Below are 12,428 nucleotides of genomic sequence, written 5' to 3'. Positions count from 1 at the left end.
TGCAATATGTAGGGTAGCTTTTGGAGAACAGGCAGGGATGGGTTTCAAAAAATTTAGCAAGGGGTTCTCTGCCTGGTTGTTGGGTGGGCGTGGCCTAGTCAGCTTTCTGCACCATGGTGGGGGGGTGTTTTTGCCCTCCCCGGGCTCCGGAGGCTTTGCTTGAGCCTCTGGGAGGGCAAAAACGGCCTCCCCAGGCTCCGGAGGCCCTCTGGAGGCTGGAAACAGGTCTGTTTCCGGCCTTCCTGAACCTCCGGTAGGCCCATTTTTTGCCCTCCCAGAACCTCCATGTGCACCCTGCACTTATCTGCATCCAAAACGGGCCATGTGGGGACTCCTGGGAGGGGCGGGACAGGGTGGGCAGGGCCAGCCAGGAGTGGGATTTGGGGGTTCTCCGAACTGCACAGAATCTTAGCTAAAGGTTCTCCCGAACCCCTGCAAACCCTCAGCAGCCCACCCCTGAGAACAGGTCAAAGAAAACTAGCCTAAGGATCCACAGTGGCTGAGAATTCTGGAAGATGTAGTCCTGAAACATCCGGGCCCACCTCAAAGCACAGAATGGTTGGTAGATGAGTGGAACATTCAGCATTTTAGGAGAAACCGTTGTGTAACCTGTCATGTCCCTGGGCAGGAGCATCTGAATTTCAAACTGGAAGAGTAAGATTTTTTTTAAAAAAATAAAATGCTGTCTAACAGAATTGGGACCTCGGAGGTCCTCCAGTCTAACCTCTTGCTCAAGCAGGAGATCCTATACTATTTCAGACAAAGGGTTATCCAGTCCCTTAAAAATATCCAGTGTTGGGAGCACCCACAATTTCTGAAGGAAATTTGTTCCCTTACTTAATTGTTTTAACTGTCAGGAAATTTCTCCTTAGTTCTAGGTTGGTTTTCTCCTTGTTTAGTTTCCATCCATTGCTTCTTCTTCGGCCTTCAAGTGCTTTGGAGAATAGGTTGACTCCCTCTTTCCTTGTGGCAGCCCCTCCCTCATCTGTCTCAACAGTTGTCTTAATGTTTCTCCAAGACTTTAGGGCTCGGTGAAGATTGGAAAGGAGGTGATGTTGCCCGGACGGTCGGCGGAGGTCAGAAGGTCCGATGGCTGAAGGCTGAAATGAAGAAATATGCAAATGAAGAGGATCTTATTGTCTTGTTTGTGGACAGGTAAGGCTGATCAATCTCGGGCTGGATCCATAAGTGGTGCATGTGCGAAGTGAAGTTCTCCTGTTGGCCAAATCTGGCTCTAGGTTCTGCCTCGCAACCGAAGATCATTTAAAAGCAATTTCAATTACTCTAATAAAAAGGGGTCACCCTGTGAAAAAGGGGAACCTGTAAACATGGCTTTACTTTTATAGGAAGCACAATAAAGAACCTCAAAGTAAAAGTTGATTGTGTCAGGGTAATGATTTAAGAGCTGACCAGTTGCTACAATGATGTAATACTAGGAATGAGTCAGCAAGGTTTTTGGGCTGATATCACTTTAAGAGCCTGTAATAAGAAGAGGACCTGTTGGGGCGTATCTCTCCGTGTGTGCTTTCCTGCTGTAATTGCTGTTTGTTTGAGGTCTGACTAAAGTACATGTATGTATATATTCTTTGTAGATATAACCACTATTTAAATACAAACCTCTGTTTACTGTGTTTGCCCTTGAGTTGTCTCACATAGTCATGCCGTACGCAGATTGGTTTAGAATTAACCATCTCCCTAGTTACAACACTAGAATTAAAGAATCCAATATTGTGTGAGCATAGCCATAGAAAATAGCATTATATTTTGAATAAAAGTATAAAAGAAACGTTTGCAAAGGGAAAACATCAGAATGGGTATGGGTAAGACACAGTCTCAGCGCTTCCCAAGGTTGGGCTTGAATATTTGCTTTGCTCACGGAGGCTCAAAAACAGCTGAAAACAAAACTTTTATCTACAACGTATTGAATGCTGTCTGGCCAGTCCTGGTTTCTAAGAGAGAGGCTTTTCTTGAAGGTTACGGCTTATTGTGGAAAATTAGTAGCAATACATCCAAAAAAGCAAATTCAAAACACAAGAAAACCCATGTTGGTTCGCCAGTGGAACAGTACTACAAAAACCATATTGCAGCTAATACAAAGTCCATCCTGTGTGGACTGCAAGCCACAGCCCATACATTGAAGCTGGCCCAGAGTGAGTTCTCCATCTGCCTATCCCAACCATTCCCATCGTTTCTAGAGAGGAACCATTATTTCAAGCACTAACTCAGAATGTGCCTTCTCCTTTCCACCCTAGCTATGATGTGATCCTGGCTGGAAGTCCCATTGAACTTCTTTGGAAGTTCCTGCAGTTTAAGAGCAACCTGGTCTTCTCAGCAGAAATTTTCTGCTGGCCGGAGTGGTCCCTGGCTGAAAAGTACCCACCGGTCACCTTTGGAAAGCGCTTCTTAAACTCTGGAGGTAAAGGGCTCGGGGTGGCGTGGGGTGAGGGTGGAATCAGGACAACTCCCAATTCCATGCAAGGAAAGACCCAGTTCTGTGCCAATACGGATGTGGTGGGATTTCAATTCTGTGTGATGACCCGAGGCAAGGCACGGAGGCAACACAGTCAGCTGGTAGTTCAAAACGCCCCTTTATTGCTCCGACTATCCCCCAAAGGCTCCCACGTTTATGGCAAGTCCTGGAGCAAAGAACTCACATACATACACACACGCACCTCCAGCAACGTCTAGCTGCAACTACTCCAGCAAAAGGTTGTTAGCACAACGGCTTCAAAGCAAGAAGTCCAGCAGGGCAAGGGAATAAGTCAATGAGTCCAGGAAGCAAAGGAACAAGGCAATGATGTGTATCAATTGTCACGGACAGGATAATCCCCATCTTGATAGATCACAAGTAAGTCTAGATCAGGCGAAATGGCTAAAAAAGCAGCTGATGATTTAGTTAGTCAGCCGGCCGGCAGTTTTGTAAGCTAAATTCCAATCTTCTCCAAACATAGAAGTGCAATATTTTGTAAGCACTTGCTTAAGAGTTTAAAAAATGGTTACAAGTTTCTAGTCCTTAGCGCTACTACCCTGTTACGCAGCACCTAAAAACACCTTGCATTTCTGCTTTCCAGGATTTATTGGCTATGCTCCCGTGATCAACCGCATTGTCCAGCTGTGGAAGTACAAGGATGATGATGACGACCAGCTGTTTTACACACGCGTTTACTTGGATCCTGCCTTGCGTGTGAGTGCTGGCAGAAACTCCCTTTGTGGCTTTTGTAGTCACTTCTATACAGTTAATGTCTGCCTCTGTTAAAAAATATTGGGGCTTCATTCCCCAGTCGCTAAAATGGCTTATGCAATTCTGACATCGCTTCTCCAATGGCGCTGTTCCCATAGAGGCCTTTATTACATCCATGTAGGGCAGGGGTGGGCAACTGTGGCCTTTTTACAACCTGTGGACTTCAACTCCCAGAATTCCTGAGACAGCTTGGCTGTCTCAGGAATTCTGGGAGTTGAAGTCCACAGGTTGTAAAAAGGCCACAGTTGCCCACCCCTGATGTAGGGATGGAGCTGGCTTAAAATTGTCCCAATCTTGCTTAAAGTTCAGCCAAACCCGGTCAGTTTCTCTCCTTTTCATCTCTAATCTCCAGCATATTGAGTAGAAGAGAAAGAGTGGCTGGGGGGGGAAAGGGCCGCTCTAGGAAGCAATACAGATCACCCTGCCCACATTTTGGTCAACTGCAGGGGCTGAGCCATGTTTACTATTGGCTTCCTGGCCAATGGGGAAGAAGAAGCTAGTGATGTCATGAAGCCTTGCCAGTAATCTGGTGTATGGGGACTCATGGGATATCCAATTTCTGCTAGAGAGGTTGGGAAGGGAACTCAGTTGCTTAGCAACCATTCAAAATTAAGATGGCAGGAATTGGATATCCCATGAATCCTCATACACCAGATTACTGGCAAGGCTTCATGACGTCACTAGCTTCTTCTTCCCCATTGGCCAGGAAGGCAACTGTAAACATGGCTCATCCCCTGCAGTTGACCAGAATGTGGGCAGGGTGATCTGTATTGCTTTGGCAATGAATTCCATCCTAGAGCGGCCCTTTCTCCTCCCAGCCACTCTTTCTCTTCTACTCAATATGTTGGAGGTTAGAGATGAAAAGGTCTTAAGTACCAGACCCAGTTCAGAAGTTTCAATGGATGCCTCCTTTCTCCTGCAGTCACATGACCAGATTTTATGCACGTTAGTGGCTGTTTGCAAGGCACATGACCATATTTTAACAGCATTTTTTGGGGGGGGGGAATTGCATTTACTTCTAGTTTTTAGCAACATTTGTCTATAATGAACAATTGGCTCACTTAACAACTGCAGGGTTTGCTTAACAACTGCCCCCCCCCCCCGCCAAAAAAAGGTTGTAAACGGTTGTATTCAGGCTCCATTGCGGTTGTAAATTGAAGACTTTCTGTCTTCCCCAAACTGGTGCTTTTGACCCAGTTAATTTAACGAAGTTTGCCTGAAGTAGTGGCTATCTGTTGGAAGTCAGTTGTGGGAGCAGGACCAACCTCCAAAAAGCCAAAATGCATGTCATTTAGTACAGTGGTCACCAGCTGGTGGTCCGTGGACCACTGGTGGTCCGTGAGAAAATTTTGGTGATCCACAGAAAAATTATTTCCATTTTTTATATTGCACTAAATCAGGGGTCCTCAAACTACGGCCCCTGAGCCGGATACGTGCAATGAACGTTTGTGTTGCTGCAGAGAGTCTCCCCCTTTGGGGTCTTTTTGTGCAGATCGTAGGGGGCAGAAATTCTGCTTCAGCCTCCTGGTGCGGGGCTTTGGGTGAAGGCTGGAGGGAAGTGCTGCTGGTAGCGAAGAGCCGGAGAGCCTTGTTCCAGTGGGACTGCATCATGGCCTGGAATTGATTGACCATCTCAGCCATTGAGCCTCCAGGCGCCGGTACCTGTTCTTGCACTCCTGTGGGTCTTCCCTCTGCTTGGAAAGCCTATGCTCCTAGTCCTCAGGGAGGTGCTTCTGCTGAGCCTCCTTCTTGGCCAGATCCAATTTGAACTGAGCCAACTGTTTTGCCAACTCTTTCTCGTGGTGGCTGCTTAGCTCCAACAACTGCTTCCTCTTGGGGCTCTAAGGAGCCCGGGTGGAGAGGCGAGGAGTAGCTGGCAGGGGAGAGGTGTGTAGAGGTCAGTGAGGCATCCCTCGACATGAGTGACATCGAGTTGGCCACGCCTTCCCCGTCACATGACCACTGAGCCACGCCCACCCAGCCTGTCATTAGGCAGATCATATTAGTGGTCCGCGGGATTTAAAATTATGAATTTAGTGGTCCCTGAGATCCGAAAGGTTGGTGACCCCGGATTTAGTGCAACACGTGTTCAGCAGAATCTTAACATATGATGCAAACATCAAGTTACATAGTGACAAATGAGCTGAGTTGCTAAACCGATTTCAGGTTTTCCCACCCCATTTTTGAAGGAGCATCTCTAGCCAGGAAGAATTTTACAAAATACCAACAACTGAGTCTCGATCTACAACTCACCATTTATTTATTTATTTATTTATTTATTGATTGATTGATTGATTGATTGATTGATTCGATTTATATGCCGTCCTTCTCCGGAGACTCAGGGCGGCTTCCAATGCGTTAAGCAATAGCCTTCATACTTTTGTATTTACCTGCTTAGTAGGGCTTTTGCCCCCCCCAAACGGTGTACTTTTTATACAAAATCAGCTTATTGCCCCCACAATAGGTCCTCATTTTAGCCATCTCGGAAGGATGGAAGGCTGAGTCAACCTTGAGCCTGGTGAGATTTGAACTCGCAGTAATTGCAGGCAGCTGGCAGCTAAGTGCTACTTAACAGCACTTTAGTCTGCTGCACCACCAAGGCTCTTATCATGCTGCTGAGCTACGTATCTATGGAGATTCTCAGTCATCCAGGTCATGGTTGCCCCAAATGTGCTTTTTCAAGAGGCAATTGGACTTTCTGGGTTTTCTTCGAAGATGTTTCGCTTCTCAACCAAGAAGCTTCTTCAGCTCTGACTGGATGGTGGAGAATGGAAGGATTTATACTCTTATGTTATCTCCGATGTTCCTAAGCTACGGTTCAGTGTCTGTGGTGTCTGTGGTGGCCCCCAGATTTGGATAGTGAGGAGGTTGGGAAGGAACATGGGCCAGTCCTGGAGTCTGGGGAAGGCTCTGATGAGGGCTCTGCGTCGGACGCAGAGAAGGGGCCAGTGCCATGTGCCAGTTATCAGCTGTCTTCGGAGTCAGACATCAGTGAGGCAGACGAACAACTGGAGCCTGTTCCCAATGTGCGCATGTGCAGACTTGCCAGATGAAGGGAACAGCTAAAGAACAAGGGTCAACTTGGGAGTAAGGCCACAGGTGGATGATGAAGGGCCCCTCTCAGAGGAATAAAAGAGGAGCGAAAGGGAGTTTGCAGGAGACAATTAGTTCTCCTAATTGATTCGTGACTCTTTGCCAAGTTTTGAAGATATTGGCCTGGCAGCCGATAAGCCAGATAAGGTCTGTGATTCATGGTAACTTAATAAAAAGGGGTTTTTGTCAGGACAAGGAGTCATGCTCTTGGGAAATCTAGGTCAGAACAGTGTCCCTCCCAAGGGCCTGATTTGTAACTTGACCATGGAGGGTTTTGTAGAAGGATGAGAAGAAGAATACGTTGTGTAAGGGAAAGGTTACTCTGATCTTAATTCCTCCCTGTTGTGTTTATAGGAAAAATACGGGATCACCTTGGATCACACGTCCAAAATCTTCCAGAACCTGAATGGGGCCATTGGTAAGTGAATGGTGCTCCAAATGTGGAGAATCAGCAAAAATATGTCTGGCAGAGGAAGAAAGGTTTGAAGTAGCAGGAAGGGAGCGGACAATCTTTGGGAAATTTTGTGACCTGGCGATCTCAAAATACAAGACTTGTCACCTTGACAAACACCAGGGTTGAAAACTTAACTAGAGCAGAATGGAGGAGATCAAGGGTGTCCGGACAATTTAGTCAAAGCAACTATTCTAATGGCATGAGGCAATCACCAACCTATGCCTACAACATCACAATACACATAACCAAAAGGTGAATTTAGTGTTGGTGTGTTTTGTTGCTTGTTTTGTCATTTGCACTCAGATGTATACCACACACACCTCTGGTTAAGGCGATTATGATTTGATAGGGCTTTAATTGGGCTTGGAGAACTTCCACTATGGATAACCAGCAGTCTCCTTTGATACATACCTGGTGGATTCCGAATGCCAGAACTGGTCACCGTAGAGAATGTGAGACAGTACTCCTGCTGTCTTTGTCTCTAGATGTAGAGGAATTTACAGATTACAGATTTCTAGATTAGAAGAAATAAACACAATGAATCCATTTCTATCATCAACATTTTATTTAATTGTTATCTCTGTTTTCCCCATCTATTTACTTTTTAAACAAATTTATGTAACCGCCAAATTATGTAACTACACAAATTATGTAACTACAGAATCTAAAACCCTTAGTGCAGGGGTCAGCAACTCGCGGCTCTGGAGCTGCATGTGGCTCTTTCATCCCTCTGCTGCGGTTCCCTGTTGCTAGTCGCCTCCAAAATTCATAGGGCTTTCAGTTAGGACAGGTAGAGAGAAAAGGATGCCGTGCTAGAAGGAGACTCTATGGTGGGGGAACCAGACTTCCGGTTGGCTCCAGAATTGAACGGGGACTTCCGGTTAGGACCTTTGTGGCTCTTTGAGTGTTTAAGGTTGCCGACTCCTGCCCTAGTGCACACACCTAAGATATATACACCATACATACAACAAACACAATCAAACTAGCCACTTGTTCAACTCCATATCAACCTGGGTTCCCTGTTTATTTATTAAACAAATTTACATAGGTGCCCAACTCACACACAGTGGGCAGCTATGTAATGCATAGCTGTATTACATACCGTACATGCAATAGTATATGTATATACTATAATACCGTAGTATAGTATACAACCTGTGGACTTCGACTCCCAGAATTCCTGAGACAGCCAAGCTGTCTCAGGAATTCTGGGAGTTGAAGTCCACAGGTTGTAAAAGAGCCACATTTACCCACCCCTGGTATAGTAATATGAGCCGTGTTATAATACAATAATATGAGCCGTGGTGGCGCAGTGATTAGAATGCAGTACTGCAGGCTACTTCTGCTGACTGCCGGCTTCCAGCAATTTGGCAGTTCGAATGTCACCAGGCTCAAGGTTGACTCAGCCTTCCATCCTTCCAAGATCAGTAAAATGAGGATCCAGATCGTTGGGGGGGGGGGGAGTGGGGGCAAGAGGCTGACTCTGTAAACGGCTTAAAGAGGGCTGTAAAACACTGTGAAGCGATATATAAGTCTATTGGCCAAGTGTGATTGGACACACAAGGAATTTGTCTTGTGAAGATACGTTCATCAAGAATCATAAGGTACAACACTTAATGATAGTCATAGGGAACAAATAAGCAATCAGGAAACAATATCAATATAAACCGTAAGAATACAAGCAATAAAATTACAGTCATACAGTCATAAGTGGAAGGAGATGGGTGGTGGGAACGATGAGAAGATTAATAGTAGTGCAGACTTAGTAAATAGTTGGACAGTGTTGAATTATTTGTTTAGCAGAGTGATGGCATTCGGGGGAAAAACTGTTCTTGTGTCTAGTTGTTCTGGTGTGCAGTGCTCTATAGCATCGTTTTGAGGGTAGGAGTTGAAACAATTGATGTCCAGAATGCGAGGGGTCTGTAAATATTTTCACAGCCCTTTTTGATTCGTGCAGTATACAGGTCCTCAATGGAAGACAGGTTGGTAGCCATTGTTTTTTCTGCAGTTCTAATTTGTGCTTAAAGGAGGACCAGAACTCATATAACAATATCCCAGGTTTCTAGGCCAGCAACTTAATCATGACTCCAAACTGGCTCATTTTTACTTTTTCTTCTTGGTTTTACAGAAGAGGTTGTGCTGAAATTTGAGCAGACCCGGGTGCGAGCCCGAAATGTTGCATACGATACCCTTCCTGTGGTTATCCACGGCAACGGACCGACCAAGGTAACTTGTCCCCTTTTACAATTTACATTTGCACAATGTTTATACCCAGACTTTGAGTCCATTCAAAGATCCTGTGAAGCAGGTTGCACCATAGCTATCTAAATCTATCTATATCTATATCTATCTATGTATCTATGTATCTATATCTATCTATATCTATTTATATCTATATCTATCTATCTATTTATATCTATATCTATCTATCTATCTATATCTATATCTGTATCTATCTATAGCTATATCTATATTTATGTATCTATATCTACCTATCTATATCTATATAATTATAATTATATCTATATCTATAATTGTATCTATCTATCTATCTATCTATCTATCTATCTATCTATCTATCTATATCTATCTATCTTGATTAGCCTAAAGGCCATATCATAGGGACGCGGTGGCTCAGTGGCTAAGATGCTGAGGTTGTCGATCGAAAGGTCGGCAGTTCAGCGGTTTGAATCCCTAGTGCCGTGTAATGGGGTGAGCTCCTGTTACTTGTCCCAGCTTCTGCCAACTTAGCAGTTTGAAAGCACATAAAAAGTGCAAGTAGAAAAATAGGGACCACCTTTGGTGGGAAGGTAACAGCGTTCCGTGCACCTTTGGCATTTAGTCATGCCGGCCACATGACCACGGAGACATCTTCGGACAGCGCTGGCTCTTCGGCTTTGAAATGGAGATGAGCACCGTCCCCCTAGAGTCGGGAATGACTAGTACATATGTGCGAGGGGAACCTTTACCTTTACCGAATAGAATAGAATAGAATAGAATAGAATAGAATAGAATAGAATAGAATAGAATAGAATAGTTTTTGTCAGGGTTCTTGGCCAAATGTGATTGGACACACAAGGAATTTGTCTTGGTGCATATGCTCTCAGTGTACATATAAGAAAAGATACATTCATCAAGAATCATAAAGTACAACACTTAATGATAGTCCGAGGGTACAATATCAATGTACAAGTTCAAACACTTATTACCAATAAATTCTAAACAAATCATTGAAAATGAGCTTAGGGTAAAATACAATAGTTCTAGGATAAAATATAATAAATTAATACATAAATATGTAAGATAGAATCAGATGACATAAAATTGTATTTCTGTATCATCCCTGCCATCTACCCCAATCAGGTCCACATATACCAATCTCCCGTCCGACCATTTTAGTCAGAAATTGTGCTGTATTTAAATGTCGTTTTCAGATTCTGGCCCCACATGAGGTATGTTGTTTTAATATAGGCCTCTCACTGGGCTATATGTGGATCAAGGCACTTCTCTCTCGCCCCCTTATACAAACAGGAATTGAATAACATATGAATCAGATCTTCTACCTCTTCAGCCTCCTTGCTAAATGGCTGTGCGTATTTGCCTACTTAGGAAGTTGGTATTGAGTTTCCACCTTTTCAGGGAGTGGGAAGCTAAACAAGGCTGCTCTTTCTTCTGATAACCATTGTTCTCCAAAGATCTCAATTTCACATCCTTCCTTGCTGATTTCCTAAGAGCCCTAAAGCAGAATCCAGTTTTGGAAGTATTAGTGCAACTGAGCTTCATTCGGTCTTTCACTGGCTTTTTTTCCTTCTCCCCATGCAGTTACAGCTGAATTATTTGGGGAATTACATCCCCAACGCCTGGACGTACGAGGGGGGCTGCGAAGTGTGCGATGATGACCTCCTGGATCTGTCGGACATACCAGTGAGTCTATGGGGTATCCTGGTAGAGCTTGAAAGTAGGGGAGGAATAATGATCCAGATCAGAAGTGGGATTCAAATCCCGGCGCTACCAGTTCGTTATCGGGAGCGCACGGGCGCGCTCGCTCGCTTTGCGAGGGTTTCTGTGCATGCGCAGAGCATTTTCGATGACGTCTGGTCAGGTGACCAGGTCTGCTCAGGTGGGTCAGGTCTTCCTGCCACCGCTACGGGTTCGCGCGAACCGGTAGCAACCCACCACTGATCCAGATGGGTTTTGATAAGGATCTACATCAGGGGTGTCCAACCTTGGCAACTTCAAGACTTATGGACTTCAGCTCCCAGAATTCCTCAGTCAGCCATGTTGGCTGAGGAATTCTGGGAGTTGGAAGTCCACAAGTCTTAAAGTTGCCAAGGTTAGACACCCCTGGTCTGAGTAGAGAGTTTTGACACATAGATCTCTTTTTCTGTCCTCCTTCGCCAGGAAGAGTCCTATCCACGAGTTCTGCTGGGTGTCTTTATTGAAAAGCCTATACCGTTCCTGCCTCAGTTTCTTCAGCGTCTTCTGACTTTGGACTACCCTTATTCTCACCTCAGCCTCTTCATTCACAACCACGTGAGTTGAGCCCATAAACAGTCCGCCTTGACTTTAGACTGCAACTCCCATCAGCCCATGGGCCTCTCAGCTGGGGGACGATGAGAATGATCTTCCCAGAAATCTAGAGGGCCATTACGTTACGGGGAACTTCTGGGGTTGCTCAACTTCCTCTCTGTGGCTTCCTTTATTTCAGTAATTTCCTTGATACCGATTGCTTTTCTGTTGTGTGTCGCTGGAATGAGATCCACAGCTGGACATGGTATCAATTGCAGAGGTTATAACTCTGGATTCCCTGGGGGGGGGTTGAATAGGCAACAGATGTTAGCTTCCCCCCTCTCCCAGTTATACAGTTGAAATCTGTGAAGATCTCAAAAAAGTATGTTAAAAATGCACAATAACCAAGCTTAGCATACTTATAATTAAGTACAGAAACATATTTCCAAAAAGGACAGGGAAAAAAAAATTACCCTTAGCAAATTGAGACTGTCCGCAAAAGCATAAAATACAAAACGATTCAAATGAGTGCTATGAAATTTCAAGTAATAAAATATTTCTAGTTTGTAGAAAAGTCCTGGCTGGCTGGAATCAGTGGTGGGTTGCTACCGGTTCTCCCCGGTTCTTGCAAACTGGTGGAAATTTTGAGTAGTTTGGAGAACCGGTAAATACCACCTCTGCCTGGCCCCGCCCCCAATCTATTCTGCCTCCCGACTCCCAGCTAATCAGCTAGAAGGAAAAAAATCAGGGCTCACTTGACAAAGAACAGGAAAAAAAAAACAAGACACCGTCACTTTAAATTGAGAAGCCAAGCAGCCTCCCAACTGATTGGCTAGAAGGAAAAAATCAGGACTCGCTTCTCAGCCAGGAGATCACTTGGCAAAGAAGAAGGGGGAAAAAAAAAAGACGCCATCGCTTTAAATTGACAAGCCAAGAAGCAGCTGCTGGAAGGAGGTTTTTGCTTGCAGAAGCGAAATGACATTCAGCAGTTCGTTTCTGGGTCAGCTGAACAACAAACTGGATAAGAGGAGGGATTCTTATATGGTTCTATGTTTTTGTAGTTTTGGGGTTTGTGCAACATGGGCTTTGTGTTTCTAAAAAGGTTTGGGCAATTTCCATTGTGAAATATCC

The 12,428-nt window shown here is 44.8% G+C and overlaps 1 protein-coding gene across 2 annotated transcripts in view; it reads left to right on the top strand.

Moving 5' to 3' along the window:
* PLOD3 (procollagen-lysine,2-oxoglutarate 5-dioxygenase 3) overlaps positions 1–12,428 on the top strand; it is a 61,398-nt gene that overhangs the window by 26,212 nt on the left and 22,758 nt on the right. For both annotated transcript variants that reach the window (XM_034441844.3, XM_087893845.1), the window contains exons 3-9: positions 1,019–1,155; positions 2,253–2,416; positions 3,072–3,184; positions 6,689–6,752; positions 8,917–9,014; positions 10,611–10,712; positions 11,190–11,321. In XM_034441844.3, coding sequence (XP_034297735.1) covers positions 1,019–1,155; positions 2,253–2,416; positions 3,072–3,184; positions 6,689–6,752; positions 8,917–9,014; positions 10,611–10,712; positions 11,190–11,321 — 810 coding nt within the window. The remainder of the gene's footprint in view (positions 1–1,018; positions 1,156–2,252; positions 2,417–3,071; positions 3,185–6,688; positions 6,753–8,916; positions 9,015–10,610; positions 10,713–11,189; positions 11,322–12,428) is intronic.

Source organism: Pantherophis guttatus, chromosome 4, assembly GCF_059756535.1.
Source record: "Pantherophis guttatus breed Tessera chromosome 4, ASM5975653v1, whole genome shotgun sequence".
Lineage (NCBI taxonomy): Eukaryota > Metazoa > Chordata > Lepidosauria > Squamata > Colubridae > Pantherophis > Pantherophis guttatus.
The sequence above is the reverse complement of the archived record's forward strand: the minus strand, read 5'-3'. Positions and strand labels throughout refer to the sequence as shown.